At 39.4% G+C, this 17871-nt stretch overlaps 1 protein-coding gene across 2 annotated transcripts; it reads left to right on the forward strand.

The window, feature by feature from the left end:
• Positions 1-858: 858 nt before the first annotated feature.
• CAAP1 (caspase activity and apoptosis inhibitor 1) lies at positions 859-16887 on the forward strand. Of its 2 annotated transcripts, XM_084304790.1 has the most exons (6): positions 859-1014; positions 2202-2402; positions 3908-3992; positions 4888-4963; positions 11222-11295; positions 15832-16887. In XM_084304790.1, the coding sequence occupies exons 1-6, from the start codon at positions 883-885 to the stop codon at positions 16173-16175; spliced, it is 912 nt and encodes a 303-aa protein (XP_084160916.1). In that variant the 5' UTR covers positions 859-882; the 3' UTR covers positions 16176-16887. The 2 variants fall into 2 exon arrangements, with proteins under 2 accessions (XP_084160916.1, XP_084160917.1); XM_084304791.1 differs by lacking the exon at positions 11222-11295 and having other exon boundaries at positions 4888-4947.
• Positions 16888-17871: the final 984 nt, after the last annotated feature.

Genomic DNA, 17871 nt, shown 5'->3' on the forward strand with positions numbered 1-17871 from the left:
TACTCTGGCAACTCCAACAACTGGTATATTAAGAGATGATACAAAATGCACTTAGATTTAATTTGCAGGGAAATGATTTGGCATAGCAGAAAATCCTTCACTGGGGGCTGCAGCAGTATGTATCAAGATAAATCAAGCTGCGTGAAAACGTTTGGATAGAAGGCCAGATTCTGCTACGGAGTTTTGTGATATCTGGCAGTTTGGTAATTTTGCACTGTGTGAGAGAACAGAGAAATTGGGAACATTTGATTCCATCTCCACAGGAACCTTCTTTGGAGGGTGTCTCCACAGAGACGTGCAGTAGTAGCTGGCAGTGGAGGTAAAAGTGAAAAGTTACAACACCCCCTAGCGCTGCTTGCTTTAAGGCTTCACTTCAGTGAAAGGATGTTAAATCCGTGCCCAGGAAAAGAGCAAGAGAGGACCACACCGTGAGACCTCTTGAGACCAGAGGATGCTGGCACAGCACTCAGAGCTGGCCTTCTGTCTACATCAGCAACCCTCAGATAACTTAATGCACTCGAAGCAGTGCTCCTGATTTGAGCTTGTTTTCTCTAAATTCACCAGGGGACAAAAAAAAACCAACAAAACAAACAAACAAACACGGTTGGGATTTTTTGAGAGCTCTTGCAGAGAGATTTTGCCCTCTTTTGTTGAGGGCTTCCCACTACCCCCCTGTGAGGGTAGTCGGGGGTAGTGGGGCAGAGCGCCTCTGTGAGGGGGTGAAGGGGGGGGGGGGCAGAACGGGACCGGCGCCGCCATTTTGCCGGTGCCGGGGCGGGCTCAGGGCGGCCCGGAAGAGGCGGCCGCCCCCGGCGGGAAGCAGGCGGGGCCGCGGCCCCTCACGGCCCTTCCCGGCCCGGCCCGGTAGCGGTGGCGGTGGCGATGGCGGGCCGAAAGTCGTCGAAGGAGAAGAAGCGGCGCCGCTCCCGTTCGTGCTGCCCCGAGGGGGCCGCGGGGCCGGGGGGCGGCGAGAGGAAGCGCCGGAGCGCCGAGTCCGCCCGCGGCGCCCCTGAGGTGCGGTGGCGGCGGCGGTGGAGGTGTGCTGGGAGGGGTTGGGAAGGATCGCTGCGGCACCCTGCCCCGGTGGGACAGGGGAGAGGGAAGGAAGAGGAAAAAAAAAAAAAAAAAAAAAAAAAGCGGGGGAGGAGGCCTGGGCTGAGGTAAAAACGGCTTAAGGGGTGAGGAGGGAGCGGAGGAGGAGAGAAGGGAAGCGAAGCAGGCAGTGCGGTGACAGCGGGGCGCTCCCCTCCGAGGGGCGTCCAGGTCCCCAGCCAGCTCCTGAGCGAAACGGGTGGCTCGCCCCTCATGGCACCTGTCTGCCCTCTGTGCTGCTGAGCGTGGTGTTGGAGGTAATGCTGCACGGCTACCTTGCGGCTCTGCCCGGTGCTGTGCCCCCCAGCTCGTTGCAGTGGGGCAGGCAGGCGGCCTTGGTGCTGCACAAATGCTCCTCGTCCGCAGCTGGGGTGTTAGTCACAAATCTGAAGCGTGGCACCGTGTGAGCTGCCGTGAGGAAGATGTACTCCATCCTGGCCAGACCCAGTGCAAAGCGATGTGAGGCACACGCTCAGAGGTGACCCAAATCACAATCACTGTGTCCTAGCCAGTTGTGCTCAAATACAAAGATGACTGCGTGACACACGATCGTGAGTGACTGTCTGTGTCTTCAAAATATATCTGATTTTAATGGTTCAATCTTTTTTTTCAAATATGGAAAATATATTTTCTCATGCAAAACTCCTTTTTTTTTTTTTTTTCTCCTTGGAAAACTGTGCCACGTGGAAACATGTGCAAATTTCTTTCTTAGCAAGGTAGTTGCAGATTATCGACTTGGTCGTTCAATTGCAAAGGAAATCAGATAAACGGATTTATTCTGCCTTAAAGCATGCTTTGATTTAGAAGCAGCAGGAAGATATCTTAAGATAATAATTTCCAGTTAGTATTGAAGAATACTTTTTGTCTCTTGAAAGTTTAAAATTTTTTCCTAGCGTAAAAATGATTTCAGTAACCAAAAACATAACTATTGTGATGCAGTTACCCTTACCCTGTAAGCTAAAACAGTATTTGGAAGTTCAGAAATCTACTTTAAGATGTCCCTTGCAATTATGAAGGAAAAACTACTGCTATCACAGATGAGGTGTTAAGTTTCCTTCTTTTGCAGTTCACTAGAAGATGAAAATTCTACTTGCCTTCTTGATGTTTAGGAAGAAAAATGCAATGTGCCGTCCGGAGAAAATGTGGAAGAAGCTGAACAACCCAGTGATGTAGAGGAAGGAGGATTAGATCTCAGTGTGTCACTCAAGCCAGTTAGTTTCTACATCGCGGACAAAAAAGAAATGCTTCAACAGTGTTTCTGTGTCGTAGGGGAGAAGAAACTACAGAAGATGCTGCCTGATATTTTAAAGGTAACGAAATACAGCTACTTGTATGCTTTTCACAAGCTTGAATGCTTGCATAACAAATCACATCTCTCAAGTCTAGTGGACTTCCCGTCTTAAAAACTGCCTGTGTTTTTCTTAAATGAAGATTATGTGAAGTCTCTGAAAGTGAGACACTTAAGATTTGATACACTTATTTCATCCTACTCCATTTTCCACAGCTCAGCTGCAGCTGAATGCGGGCTGATTATTTTTGTACTGTCTATCTGTACTGGTTATTCTTAATGTAAAAGGAGTTTCTAATTGCATGGAGTGAATTCAGTAGTATTGTGCAGTAACAAGTTTGCTGATTTGTTAATAAAAGTCTGACTTCTATTTATGTGTTATCTAAATTTCTTTATAAGTTATTAATGTCTGAGATGAGGCCATAATGCCCCTTCGTGATAAACAGCTTCTGGAAGCTGTTATTTCTCTGGAATTTAATAGTAGTGCCTCTAGAGTTTTACTGACTTAGAACATATGCGTTTTGAGTATTGAGAACAGTGGGACTTGGTGAAAATAGGTGAACGGTCTATATGGGGGAAGAAGCTTCTGGTTAAATGCCATTTGTGCAGTGTTTAACTAGTAGTTTTTCAATTTCTGTCTTAAATTTTATCTAAATCTATGAGACCGGTTACAACTAAGGTGAGACTTACTCATTTTAAACTCTTATTGAATTGCTTACAGTCTCTCCTGTTTCTCATATCTGGAAGAAGAAAAGAGGTCTAGAATGGCCAGAGGCAAAGGCATAACTGAATTGGAAAGGCAGTTGTCTAGTGGTGTAGAACCAAGCCTGCAGTAGGATGGTGTATATTACAGTATGCTCAACACTTAATAATGTTGGTACATGTAAGTGTGCACAGCTTATTTATGAGTGTGAAATTATCACTGTTTCACCAAGGGCATACCCAGAAGTACAAGAGATGTGAAACTAGCTGGACTCGGTGTGTGGTATGTATCAAAAATGAGAAGTGGATCACAGATTACAACTTTCTTACAGTTTCTTTCTTATGACGTGCAATATGATGTATGATTCCTGTTTGTGCTTTGTTGACACTTTTGTTTACTTTGTTTCATGAACTTGGGTTCAACAATTGGCTTTGATCTTTGCAGATTTAATTATGTAATTCACCTGCTCCTGAGTGATGGAGAATTAGGAGTGATCTGGGTTACTGTTTCATGCTTTACACCTGCAGTCTGTTATTTCTACAGCTCAGTGTCACAACAGCAGTGAAAACTCTCAGGCAAAGCTCAAGTGACTGATACTGTATATTGCTTAATTTTGAAAACAATACCAAAACAAACAAACAAATATTTTTGGTGGTTGGCCCACCTACCTAATGTTCTTTGGTAGTTGCATCAGTGCATGTCAGAATAGAGAAAGGACTTGCAATCTGAGTTTCTCAGTAGGGCTGAAGAACTACTCAGCTTTCATAATTTTTCTGTCCTCAGAAATCTTAGTGGCTTGTGGTCTGTCTTATCTGTCTTCTTAGAACTGTTCCATGGATGAAATCAAAAGGCTTTGCTTGGAGCAGTTGGAGCTGTTATCTGAAAAAAAACTTTTGAAGATACTTGAAGGTATGAATGCAACTTTTAGGCACCACTGTACACAGAGGGAATAAGGAAAACAAAAGTAGTCTGCATTAAACTGCGCCTGTGTTTCCAGGTACTGACACGTATATGTATATATATGCTGGTCTTGATCTTTTAATCGTGGGTGAAATCATCCAGTAATTCTGAAGGTATTAGGGATACATTCAGATCATAGTAGTATTAGCTTCCTTTCCCTAGTACTTAGACTAAGAACAAAGCTTTTGACTTGATGGATGGTAAAAACAAAGGCAGGAATTTAGAAGCATTGTTTGAAATCCACTCTTTAGTTAAATCGGCATTAAGTTGTCCCCTGGTTCTCCGGAGGGGAAATCAGATGTACTGCAATACCAGTTCAACTGTATTAACAATTGCACTGGAACAATCAGTGTAGCTAAAGGATTCTTAGTGCATGCCTTTGCTCTGCTGAGACACACAATGCATATATTTTGATTAAGGATATGATATTTCAGCATATCAGTATCTTACTGAATTTCCACTTGGTATTTAAGGGCCATAGAATTCATTTGTAAACAAATTGCTGTCTCCTCAATTAAGTGGAGCCATTTGAATCTTGAGTGGTACCTTCTATTACTTGTCTCCTGTGCTTTATTTTTAGTGCCTATAATATTGCAGTAGCAGTATTTATCCTGTTTTTCCATAATATAATGTAACTGAAAAATGGCAACTGTGTGGCTAGCAGGCATCTCGTGAATAATCTTTTTGACTCTGTGTAAGTCTGATTCTTAGAACATCTGTTTGAACTGGGGGGAAAACCCTTTTCTGATCTCAGTAGAGTTAATCATTAAAAAATAAGGCTAACTATGTAGCACTAATTGTACTAGATGCCTAAATTTGCATGTTTGAAATTGTGTATATCTAGGCAAGAGTGGAGCTGATTCTGATACTGACGAGGATGGAGATGGAGGAGACAAGACTGGAGGTGAATCAGTCAGTCAGTGAGTAAAAGAAAACAGTTCAAAGCTTAATTTTAAAATATTGAATGATACTGGAATTTTTCGTGAGAAGTGATCAACTGTAGCACTGAAAGACCTCTGCTATATCCTTAATTATATGTTTTTTTTTTGGTAGAATGACAATGAGCTGTTACTGCTAGGAAGCATTGCAGTTACATGGCCTAGTTATTTGATAACATCAGATGTTTCATAAGCACATCACTGAAATTTACACTGGCATTATTGCCCATCAGTTAATTTGTGATAATTGAACATATGCACAATCCTTACCTGCAGCCAAAAGTGAGGTAATGTGATTTAGATTAATCCTCTTCAGTAGAACTAGAGCAGGTTGAACAAAACCCCTCCCAGTGAAATCCATGAACTTTGTAAAGAGTGTTTTGAGTTCAGCTGAGATGTATCATGTTCCTTGCATCCTTGTTTCTGGTCCACCATTCCTATCCCAGCTGAAGCAGTGCTGACGCTTGCCTGTTCCCATCTTTCCTGCTGGGAATGTTATATTAATGTTTAGAGTTTGAAGTACAGAGGTTTCTAGCTGCTCATTCTTAGGCTGACATCTGTCAGTTTTGCAAAGGCCAACATTTTTAACCTTTTCTTAAAATACTTTCTTGTTTGTTTTAAAAAAAAGACAACTTTTGTGTAGTGTATTATGAAGTCACTCCTTTAATAAAGACAGTCTTTACAGAAGTAGTTGAGGGGGAAAAGAATGCTAATAGTTATCACCCAAAATGTGTCAAATTTTGGGTCTAAATGTGACTGTAGCAAACAAAAAGCATGTAGGAAAGCCAAAAGCTTTTTCTGGTTTGGTTGCTGACCTGTCTGCAGCTGGCCCACAGATTCCGTGCATAAACTTAACAAGCCTTTTGAAACACAGTGGCCTTACAGGAGTGTTGGGCTGATTAAGGTATCAGTTAGCTGCTAATTTGGCGAGTTCATCTAGATTTATGAAACAGAAGGGAAGAGGTGAGAAAGACAATGATAGTAATCCAAATTTTGTGTGCTGGTCAGTATATTTGATTCAACAGAGACCTCATTTCTTTGGCTAAGAACAAATTATGAAATTATCAAATGAAGTAATTTTCTTTGATCACATCTCATCATATACCAGGTTTGTGAAAACACAAATATTGTAGAAAGTGGAGTGATAGATACTAAGATGAGTGATGCTTCAGTTTTTCTCATGTGATACAGGTTTAATACCCTGTGACACTTTTTCTTCTTGGGTTCCATTTGGAACTCATTTGTGACCGTATTCCCCCCTTTGCATTCTTGCACGGTCTGTGAATGGTGTCAGTACGCACCTTTATGTAAACTAATTTTGCCTTTTGATCTTTACCTTCTGCTGGCTATTTAAAGTATAAAGTAACAATATAAAGTACTCTATATAAATGAGTCCCTTTGATGATGATTGATGCTTTGCAAGTGAACTTGTGAATTAAATTAGAAGAAAGCCTTGTTTACTAAGGAAACCATCAAAAACATCCCAGGACTTTGGAGGAATTTTATGTTTTTTTTAAAGATCTAATTCAAAAGATGTTTACTATTGCAAAATGCGTATAATATTTCACATCTTAAAGAGGTATGGGAGGTTCAATGCTGCTAGATTTCTGTAAGGCAATTTTGTGAGTTCAGAGTGTTTCAGAGCTACAGTTTAGACATGTTCTTTAACTAAAAACAAAAGTCTTGATTTTTTTTTCTAAAAGTTCATCTCTGAAAAAGCTTCAGCTGTTTGCATCATCACGTAAAATGCTCTGTTATTTTGTCACCAGCTTCTTCAGAGTTAAATGCTATGAATTCTGAAATAAGCAGGCAGAAAAACAGCAGTATCAGGGTCTATGTTTGCCAAAACTGGAAAAGGCTGCTATAATAGATGAGCTAGGTCATTTGTGAGCTCTGTATAGATAGTTTAACAGTAATTTTCATATATCTGTGTTAGTCTGCAGTGGAGTACCATTAAAACAAGATAATTGATTTATGTCAAGTTTTCCAACTGAATGGTAGACATTTAATTGAAAGGATTTAGCTAATTAATGTCCTGAAAAAACAGGTAGGCATCTTATTCATAAGCTATAAGTAGGTGCTTAAACTGTGTCTTTCAAGTTCCCTTAGGTGGCTATTTAAATAACCTGAAGGACTGAAAGTAAATTATTGGCAGTAGTAAGAAAAACATGTATTAAAAGAAGAGACATACTATTACAATTTACAGTGGTATGTTCACATGTATAATGTGAACAAATGACTTTTTGCTTTGAAAAATTAATATGCATGAAATGGATTTTAAATTTATATGCTATGCCTTACTTTTAGATTAACATATCTTCTGCTCCCATCATTTGGTGACATGATTTTGTGCTGCCCTTTCTTAAATCTGTGCCTCAGTATAGTTAATTTGTAAAAATATTTCCTGTACATAAACAAAGTAAGATTAACAAACTGAGAATGAAATTGAACCATGAGTTGAACTGCATCTACTTGGCCACAAGATGGTGCAGAAAGCCTACTTACGAAACGGTGACAGGTCACAAGTAATACGGTCCAATCCAGCCAATTCTGGAAAAGCAACGACAAAATATAAAATGTGCTGTAAAAGTACTTCGGGGATCCAATAATTTCTTTCTGACAGTAGGTAATCTTTATAAGAATATCTCTACTATAATCAGTGATACTGTCAAGATAGCATGAAGAAACTTTACAACAATTTTTGATGTGTGAATTCCAATTCAGAATTAGTTTTTTATGTAGCTTTTGAAGTGGGTATATGTAACTTCACAGCCATTTCTTTGAACCAAAGAAGTCAATGAGTTTTCTGTCAAATGAGTGATTTTAATACCTGATGAAATTTGGCTTCAGAGCTCCTTGTGGTATCAAGGATGTGAAACTTGTCTTCTTTCCTTCTGAAAATTCTTGTGCAAGGTCAGACAGTAACGCATTGCTAAAAGACGTGTTGCTGTCCAGTGCAGAGGTGACTGCTCAGTTCAAAAGGATGAAGAATGTGTGTTTGTGGGGGGAGAGGATGGGGCGTGAGGAGCCTAAGCAGCTTTTGCTGTTGGTGATAAGCAGGTGTTATGGGGGCATCACAACCTGATTGTGTTGGCCAGTAGCTGGTCTGTGGCCAACATGTCTCTGTAGTTGCTGACACTAAGGTGTTCAAGTCTGCAAGGTTTGCAGCACCACTCCAGCTGCTTGCTCAGACCTCCTTGTGTACACACAGACCTTTCCAGTAGCTGGTCCAGACCTGTGTTGTCCCAAGTAGGTGACTCCTTGACTCTTTATCTGCTGGGGAAATGGCAGATCTACGGTCCTTTGATTCAAGTACTTGCAGACCCTGGTCTCTCTGGAATTTGGCCTCTAATCTTGCAGTCTCTTTGGCACCTGACTCTCAGATATCTCATCCTACTTAATAGCTAAACTTGCCTGAGGTTTGCTGCACACTGATGCACGACACCGAACTTCCCTGAGGAGGCGTGCACATTTTCCATGCTGTCTATTCTCTGGCAGCACAGTATTGCAGGCCCCTGTCACCTGTGGTCCTCTCTGCAGCTGCTGGCTCTTAGGCACACACAGACCTCTCGTTTGGAAGAATGGTTAGCTGTGGAGTTCCACAAGAAGGCAGGGCAGACTGGTGACCAGGTGCAGGGCATTGCAAGACAAGTGTGCTGACCAGCAACCTGTTTATATTCATCTGACTGATTTTGTCTTATTTTCTCTCTGTTTCCCTATGCTTGTTCTTCACCAATCTGCCTAAGTCTACCTTTTACCATCCTTGGTCCTTCCTCTAAACATCTGATAATGCCCTGCATATTACCACACCCTTAAACATATCCCCAAGTAAGTTTTACACAATCCTGAAATGTTCTTCCCCAGCATACTGTAACGAGCCCCATGCTGCTGTGGGCAGTAACTCCCTTTAGTCTGTAAGGTGACTTCTCTAGCTGACTGCCCTTAGTCGTTTTCTCTCCTGGCAAACAGGCTGCTGCTTTCCTTTGACAGCCCTCAGAACAACTTGGGCAGGGTGATCCCCCTGTGCTGGTCAGGTTAATAACATCCTTCTCCTCCCCAGATCTTTAAAAGCACAGACAGGAGAACACAACGGAGTACGATGAGCCTCAGCTTTGGCTCAGTAGGTGACAGGAGAACAAAACCTGAAATTTCTGGGAAGGTGTTCTGTGACAGCATCATGGGCAGGTGTAACTGGTAGTCTGTGCTGACATCTGGCCTACTCCCTCCCAATAATGGAGTGACGGTAGGAGGGGAAATGTTACTCCCCAGGAGCTGTGACACTGCTTCAAAGCGTTGCACCATTCAAGCTTTGGTTCCCAGCTGCAGCCTGGAGCTGACACTGGGTGCTGACAGGAATGGTTGGGGCTAGATGATCTTCCAGGTCCCTTCCAACCCAAACCATTCTGTGATTTCCCCCACTCTAAACTCCACAGGCGCACGGGACTGGTAATTGTGATGGGTCTCAGTTATCTCTAACTTTATGTGTGCAAAACTTTTCCTTGCTGCCTATCCTTTGCTGCTCCACTTAATAAATGGCAATGTCATGTTGTTACACTGAGAAGTTTGAGGCTCTGGTTAACATGTCTAAACTGTCACATAGAGCAAAACTAATTTATTTGTAGAATTCCTCGGCTTATTTTACATCTAGCATGTGAGGGCTGTAATCAATCTTGCAACACCTGTGGCCTTTGTGGTACAAGATTGATGACTCAAATAGAAAATAAATGAGCAACTATTTGTGAAGAGGCAAAGTTTAAATGATTTTGTGAAGGGGTTAGCGAGTATATACAACTTCATGTTCAGCATACCTATTTGAACATGTAGTTTGCATTCAGTCCAGCCTGGGAATGGAAAGTCTATCAGAAATGAAAGAATTGGGAAAATACTTCCTGAGTTGACTAAGCAGGAAAGCAAATTTTAAGGATACGTACTACTGAGATGTTTTGAGAAAAATGCATTGCAGTAAATAATCTATTCAAATTTTATTAAAATAATATTGAGCAGTAAATTTGTTTTGGGGGTTCCTTATTTAAAGTGAGGAACACTTAAAATATTTCTTCATGTGTTGTGTACCTCTTTTCTGTGGGCACGTTCTCCTTAATTATTGCACTATTCTATACACATTTATATTGCACTGGGTGCAAACGTGGGAGAAACAAGGTCAATTGATTTGTAACCTCTACTACCATAGGAAAGGAAATAGCCATCAAAATAACTCCGTCTCTCAGACCAAGTCGTCAAGAAGTATAATGGTGTTCTCCCTCCCGACATGGTCGTTGGACACCTGGAAAAAAAAAAAAGCACACACCAAACATCCTTGAGAGCCTGGAGAAAACAGATCTGTATTCAATTACAGAAGAGGCCTTCAGGCCATTACTGACAAGTTGTTAAAATCATTACATTTAAATCTGTGATACCAGAATCTTGCTATCGTTTTTATAGCGCTGTTTAGCTCCAACGGGCAGGGTGGTTGCATGTTAACTTGTAAGAAATCAATGCCACAATGACGTTCTGGGTAGGAAATTGGCAATACTACTGTCAAAATGCTTGCTAAACATGGTAATCGAAGTTTTTCTGTGAGTCTAGGTCCTTCTCTGAGGGCTGTCCTTTATTTGCCCTGTATATTTCACAGTATTTTCACAATTTGTCCAAATAGTGTGTACAAAATATATGAAGGACATGAACATTTCACAGAAGTACCCTTTCCTTATCCCAGGTGTAAAGCAGGTGAAACCTTACAGGTCAAGGGTAGAAATCCTTAAATTGAAGAAATAAACATGGATGTTGAATACAACTTAAAGGTTAAGTTGCATTTCCTTTTAAAAAGCAGCCCTTAGTGAAAACATGAGATTGTGATGTAGAAAAGGTGGGTGGTGGTAGGGTGACAATAACTTCATGAAAATAGCTTCTTAATTTCAAAAGGAAAGAGTATTTGAGTGCAACTGAAACAGTAGTTTTTCAAAATATTTAACTCCGTGACCATTTATTCTGAGCTTTAGAGACAAGCTTCTAGGAAGAGCCTATCAGTGAAGATTGGTATTCTAAGGGGTGTATTGAAATAATTACTTAATTCTTGCAGGTTACTAGGGAAAGCAAAGAAAAGCTCATTCTCAAATGCTTAGAGACAGCACATTCCTATTGCCCTACCACCACATATTTTCTTTTTAGTTAATGTTTCTTTGAAAAATCCTCTTAAGTTGTAAAAGATGTAGATTAAGATGTGGTGTCATTTGTTTCCAGGCAGGACAACAGTATAGACTCTACTTCTTCCTTAAGAGACGACAACAAACTGGAAGGTCAGGAATCAAAACAAGGTATGTAGTGGAGAAAGATGAAACTTTGCTCTCTTAATCATAGAAACATGGAATGGTTTGGGTTGGAAAGGACCTTAAAGATCATCCAATTTTGACCCTCTTGCCACGAGCAAGGACACTTCCCATTAGAATGATGTTGGACAGTGACTAGTTCAAGATAACTACTAACTCATGAGCCGTACCTGCAATCATAGAGATGCATCCTCAGAGAAATCACTTGATGAACGGTTTCAACCTCTCCTTTGGGCCCAATTCCATGAAAGTAGAAAGGAACACTGAAGAAGACGTTGTAGAAAATTTGGCTTCTCAGCACTTTAAGTCTGGAGGTTTTTGTGGATAGAAGCAAACAATAGCTCTTCAGAGTTTGGTAATTTAGCTTCCAGAACATGACTGAATGATCTTGCAAGGTTCATTTGGCTTTTCTCTTCTAGTTTATCAGCTGAAGAACTTCAGTTCTTTCAGTATCTTGATCTGTAGGTGATTGCTAGTACTGCCATTGCTGTTTGCTGAATGCTTTGAGATTCAGTTTTACTTTGTGTTGAAATGATCTTAAGAGTACTCTGTTTTGACATTCGTGGAAATCCGCTGTAATAACTGTTTGCCAAAGAACTGCTTGTAATTTAATCATTGTATTCAGTCTTGATATGTGATAGGTTGTTTTGATTGTGCCGAGCTGAGGTCTCTGGGAATGGTGCTTAACACCCACTACTCCTGATGACTGGTGCATTTTGTAGTGTAAAAGCAGAGTAGAAGTACTCAACTCTTCGGATCTATAAGAGGGAAAGTTTTGTCTTGTGTGTTTTTTCTTTTTAAATGCAAAGTGCAGTGGGTGAGACACTCAGGTACTACAATATTGGAAGAATAGAAAATACAAAAGTAGGCAAGTTAGTGGTACTCATTTGAGTAACTGTTGTGTAAGGAAACTGTTTCTTTAACCAGCAGCAGTATTTGTTTTATTCCAATCATTAAAACAACACCATATAACAACTGCCAGTATTATTTTGTAGACGAAGCACCAAATTGTAGGCGTTTCTGTCTCAGTCTATTTTCATTTGGACTATATCTATTCAGTAACATCAGAAATAGCTTTTCCTATCAGAGAATGTTGCAAATTCTTATAAGCTATATTTTTCTTCTGTGAAGCAAGAAACCACATAGCATTATGTGGTTCCTGCAACTCCTATTTTACAATTCAGAATGCTCTCTTTAAAGATATCTCCCCTGTAAGAACTGTATGAAGGGTGTTTTTTTAAGAGGTATTTAGTGAGGGGAATTAAACGGAGAAGGGAATTGTAACAACATAATAACTGTCAGGAGCAGATGTAAGTGTTGCCTGGTGTACTATATAGAGTAGCCTTAGACCTGACAGATTTCTGCAGATCTCTTCCACTTTTGTATTATCAAAGGGAATTAATGACTGTTCCCAGTGATTCTTTCACTGTTGTTTTTTATGACTTTATCAACCAGAGTATCGTGATGGCTTAGGGCTATAATAGTGACTTCACTGAAGGTGCTACCTTTAAAGAGTTTATGAGAATATCAATATAAATGATAAAATGTAGGTCTAATCCTTCTTCTGCAGCTCATGATGCTGTGGGAAAAAACAGATTGAGGGGTTAAACAAAAGGGGTTAAAAAAAAAAAAGAATAAAGCATGTTAGAATGAATTTCACAAATGTAGCTGAAAGAAAAAGTAAGTTATCAAAATGAAAAAGGTAATGAGAAATGCCAAGCAAGAGCTTTATTACTGGGTAAAATTAAAAGTGAAAAAGAAGGGAAATGAAGCCCACCAGCTAATTAAACAACATTTGTAGGCAAATAGACATGTATGAATACTGTATATTATGCAGTTTTGGCAGGCCTGAATTCTGAATGGAACCCAAGGCTGCTTTAAATGACTTGTTTGTTTAATATCTTACCAGTACCACACAGAGTTTTACGATGGGTTGACCCCAGCTATCAGCTAAACACCGCAGAGCAGCTCAATTACTCCTCCCCCAGTGGCACAGGGGAGAGAATTGGAAGAGCAAAAGCAAGAAGAACTCTTGGATCAAGATAAAGACATTGTAATATGTAAAGGAAAGCTGCATGCACAAGGAATGCAAAATGAGGAATTTATTCACTACTTCCCATTGACAGACAAATTTTTAGCCATGTCCTAGAAAGCAGAGCCTCAGCATGCATAACAGCTACAGAACACAAATGCTATAACCATGCAGATCACCCCTTCCTCTTTCTTTTCTCTAACTTTTATTGCTGAGCATGATGTCATATAATATGGGATATCCCTTTGATCAGTTTGGGTCAGCTGCCTTGGCTCTATTTATCTCCCAACCTCTTGCCTGTCTTTAACCTACTTGCTATGGGGTCAGAGTGAGAAGCAGAGAAAGCCTCAAGGCTTGGCAAGCACTTTCAGCAGTAGTCAAGACAACAGTGTGTTATCAACACACTTTTGATATCAAATTCAAAACATAGCACCATAGGGGCATCTGTGAAGAAAATGGACACCTGTCCAGCCAGGCCTGGTACAAAGTCAGTTTACCTTTGGCAGTGAATTAGGTAATATGAACATATTCAGGAGGTAACTTTCATGTATTGAGTTGAAAGCCATTGATGTGCCTGGTTTTTGATCCATGGAAATGCTGTCCTGTTGAGCAGCATGTTAGGTAAATACTGACTGATGCAAGACAGAAGTACATGTATTTCCATTTCCTTATCCTGTTGATTGTCATTACTTCTGATCTTTCACGTATTTTGTATCTTGCAGGGCAGAGTTGAGAAGATAGTGTACAAAGTTGATTTTTTAGTATAAGAAATGGGTCAGACTGCATCTGAAATTGAAATACTAACCTTGAAGCTACTGTTACAGTAGAAACATGGCAAAAACACTTAAGATTGAAGAAGGCTCTGGTATGCACATCTCATATGAGTATTTTTTACACACCACTGTGAGGATTTTATATAGCTTCAGAATCATTTGTGCTTTAGGCTTGTGAATTGTAATTTATTTTACAGAAATTGAAGACCAAAAATTCTATGTAAACTTTATTTATGTGGCTAATACTGCATTTCCCAGAGCTGGATACTTTCTTAACAGTTTTGATTAGGATGTTGGAGATGCTGCACACATTAGCTGTGTATTTCCCGCATCTGATGTATTCTGAAGCACGGTGGGCAGTTTTTGCAGTTGTGTACTGTAAACAGTGTTATGAAGTGCTGGAGGGTCATCGCTGATGATGGTGCAACACCCTGAATCAGGAGTGAATTCTCTGGCAGGGTAATGTGCAATATTCCAGAATAGGGACTTAAATGTTATCCTAAGTCATAGTTAATCCCCATACTTAAGCAAGGTCAGCAAGAGCAGGCTGCTAAGGATCCTACGCAGCTGCATCTTGAGTGTCTCCAAGGATGGAGACTCCACTGCCTTTCTGGACAATCTGTGCCAGTGTTTGACAACCTTCACGGTGTGTTTAAAAGAAAAAAAACAAAAAACAAAACATGTTTGCAGTACTGTCTTGATGTTTATTAAATATTTTTTCTATATAAAGGATCATTATGGCTTACAGTAGCTTACACAGGAATGCAAACTTTTTTCAAATATTTATGATACGAAATTATACTTATTTCAAAAATACAGGTCTTTAACTGTAAGCCTTCAATATTAATTAACAAGGAACACAGCTGTACTTCTGGACAGTGGTGCAATTATAAAGCCTTTAAAGGCAGTAACTTTATCATCATTTGGTTATAAATTCTTTATTTGAAGCAATGAATGGTAAGTTTCAAAAGATACAGAGGTTGGCCATGCACTAATAATTTTTGAGGCCAAGGTGTCACAAGCAGTAGTCTCTCTATAGCCAAATTGTAAGATCAGTTACTTGAGCTCTGACAGAGTTTGGCTTTTATCTTACAGCACTGCCTCATCTAATTGCTCTTCTTAGTAAACTCCTAACTTTTTGCCAGTGTTAAAAGCCAATACTGTAACTTTCCATTTTTACTGACGTGAGTTAAATATGTCTGAAATAGTTGTATGATAGATTCTGAATAGTTACACTGTAATAGGATTTTCTATTAGTCTTCAGTATTCTGCTTGACATAGTGTCCCATTTCTTTTAAAATAAGTAAAATAGTTTTAAAGTGTTTTTAAAATTGCATTTTGAAAACTAAGCTTACTTTAAAGATAACAATAACCAATTCTGCACTGCAGAAACTTCCTTGTGATATAAAACCTTATGGCTTTTTAATTGGGGAAAATAGATCATGTAACTCCATATGATGGAATAAATTTTCCCGGTACTACAGCTTTGCAATACTGTATGTTCTTCTAAATTGGCATAAAAATGCATTAACACTTGTCTAAATTAGATCAGCCTTAAAAGATGGAGAAGAAAAAGAGGAGGAATTAGTTGTCTCAAATTCACAGATCTTTTTGCCACCCTTAATCTACAGAGAAGTGCTTTAAGCAGAAGTGATTTTGTAAGTTGAGAGAAAAATTGTTCTGTTAGGTCATTATATGATTGTTACATTTGTGTTACAGGCAAAGGAGAAGATAGCGATGTCCTCAGCATAAATGCAGATGCATATGATAGTGATATAGAAGGTCCGTGCAATGAAGACGACAGCTCAGATGTGCAAGAAAACACCAGCGGAAGTGGAGCCGGTCAGATAGATGACCTTCAGAAGGACATTGAGAAAAGCGTGAATGAGATACTGGGGCTGGCAGAATCTAGCCCAAAGGAGTCCAAAACAGAAAGCGTAGCTGTTCCTCCCTCGGAAGATGTTCAGCCATCAGCACAGCAGCTGGAGCTCCTGGAGCTCGAGATGAGGGCCAGAGCTATTAAGGCTCTGATGAAAGCTGGAGATGTAAAAAAACAACCCTGAGGTTGTTCAGATTAAAGCTTCAGTATGTTTTGAAGAACATTGTATCTTTTCTCTTCAGCGCTAAAGTATATTTGGGTTGGGTATGGCATTCCTCATTCAGACTCTTACCGTGTATCCTGACCTGTGGCTTAAGCCATTGATCGTAGTTTTCATTGCCTTTGGTGTGCTGCTTCCATCGCTGGCACAGATGGGCTGGTTTGATGCTGCACTGAGCAGTGTCTTTGCTGTGTTACCTCCTCGAGGAGGTACAATGTACAGAGCTATGCTGTGAACCTGGTGCCTTCAGGACAGGTTAGAAAAATCAAGCTCGTTATAACCCCATGGTTAGAAATTAACCAGTTATTTTATTTATTAGCAACTTCTGAACTACTTGAGAAACTTGATTTATATACACTTCTTTTAAAATGCCATTTTGAAGAGTCTTTTGTGGTGTGACAGCCTTCAGCATTCTGCAAGGTGCTCTCAGATGCTTATTTCTCCTTGAGGCCCAGCTCACAGTAATGTAAATGTTCTAGTTAAGTTGAACGATGATTCATTTTGAGAAAGTTAAAAGCATGGTTAATTTTGAAAAAGCTAATTTGTTAGTTTTTTTTTTTTTTTTTTAAATAAACAGTTAAACTTATTTTCTGAGAAAGTGCCTGAAAGTGACAAATACCAGTGTTTTTATACTGCTGGTCGTCTAATTGTTACTCTCCTCCACTGTTTGTCTTCTGTGTCACAACTGAAATAAAGAAAATGGAGTTTTTTCTTGGTTATGAAGCTTTTTTTTGTTGTTGTTGAATATTTGGTATAATATTTAGTACAACGTGGTAGATTGGATTACTTAGAAGTCCCTAAATGTTTAGTATTTAACTGTTTGTCATTTCATGTCCTCTGTAAATAGTATTATCTACATAATTTCAGAGTAGAGTAAATGCTTGTTAGAAAAGGCACTTATGTATAATTTTAAATACAGTTTCAAAATCATAATTCTACATTTTTTCATTTTGAAGGTATTTATTTTTAAGTAATTTGTATTATAGAATGAAAACTTTTCCTCCTATCATTCCCTGAAATAATTACAAAAATTCTGGTTCTGTTGAGTAGTGCTATTTTCCTACTTGGCTGCTCATAAAATTCTTTTTTAAATGTGTGTGTTTACATATAAACATAAATCAATTTTTATTACAGTATGAGGTTTGTGACTGTGGTTCTTGGTAAGTAAAATGATGTTGTAACACGTGATTTTCCTTTGATTGTAACTTGGAAAGCAAATTAGATAATTTGTAATAGTGCCATAGATATTTAAGAGTAATTTGTGGAGATTATTATTACAGCAGAGGTTGTCATAATGAGTACATTCTTAACTATCCTGCAAGGTTTATAATTCTTTTCCTTTTCTCCCTCCCCCCTTTCACTTCTGCCTTTTCCCCTTTCCTTTCCCCCTTTTCCACTTTTTTCTCAGTTTTGTTGATGGTCAAGTACACTGTCTTTAGTAGCAAGTTTCTTACAGATCTCTTAAAGTACAATTGATTTTCTCTAGCATCAACAGTATAGAGAGTAAAATGGTAGTAACATAATGCAGCATAAATTTGGTTATGAACTACACCTCTCATTAAATACAGCTGAGAGAAGTATGGTTGCATTCAGTAAACGATGGCAGTAACCTGAGTAAATTATACCTGACTGTAATCACTTACCCACAGCAACATTTTTC

The sequence above is a fragment of the Netta rufina genome (assembly GCF_964035555.1).
Source record: "Netta rufina genome assembly, chromosome: Z".
NCBI lineage: Eukaryota > Metazoa > Chordata > Aves > Anseriformes > Anatidae > Netta > Netta rufina.

What these genes read in the sequence shown, in the direction of transcription:
- CAAP1 (XM_084304790.1), top strand. Translation starts at nt 883, where the DNA reads ATGGCGGGCCGAAAGTCGTCGAAGGAGAAGAAGCGGCGCCGCTCCCGT. An exon ending in ACTTTTGAAGATACTTGAAG is followed by an intron (nt 3,993 to 4,887) that starts GTATGAATGCAA and finishes GTGTATATCTAG; the next exon opens with GCAAGAGTGGAGCTGATTCT. An exon ending in AGGTCAGGAATCAAAACAAG is followed by an intron (nt 11,296 to 15,831) that starts GTATGTAGTGGA and finishes TTTGTGTTACAG; the next exon opens with GCAAAGGAGAAGATAGCGAT.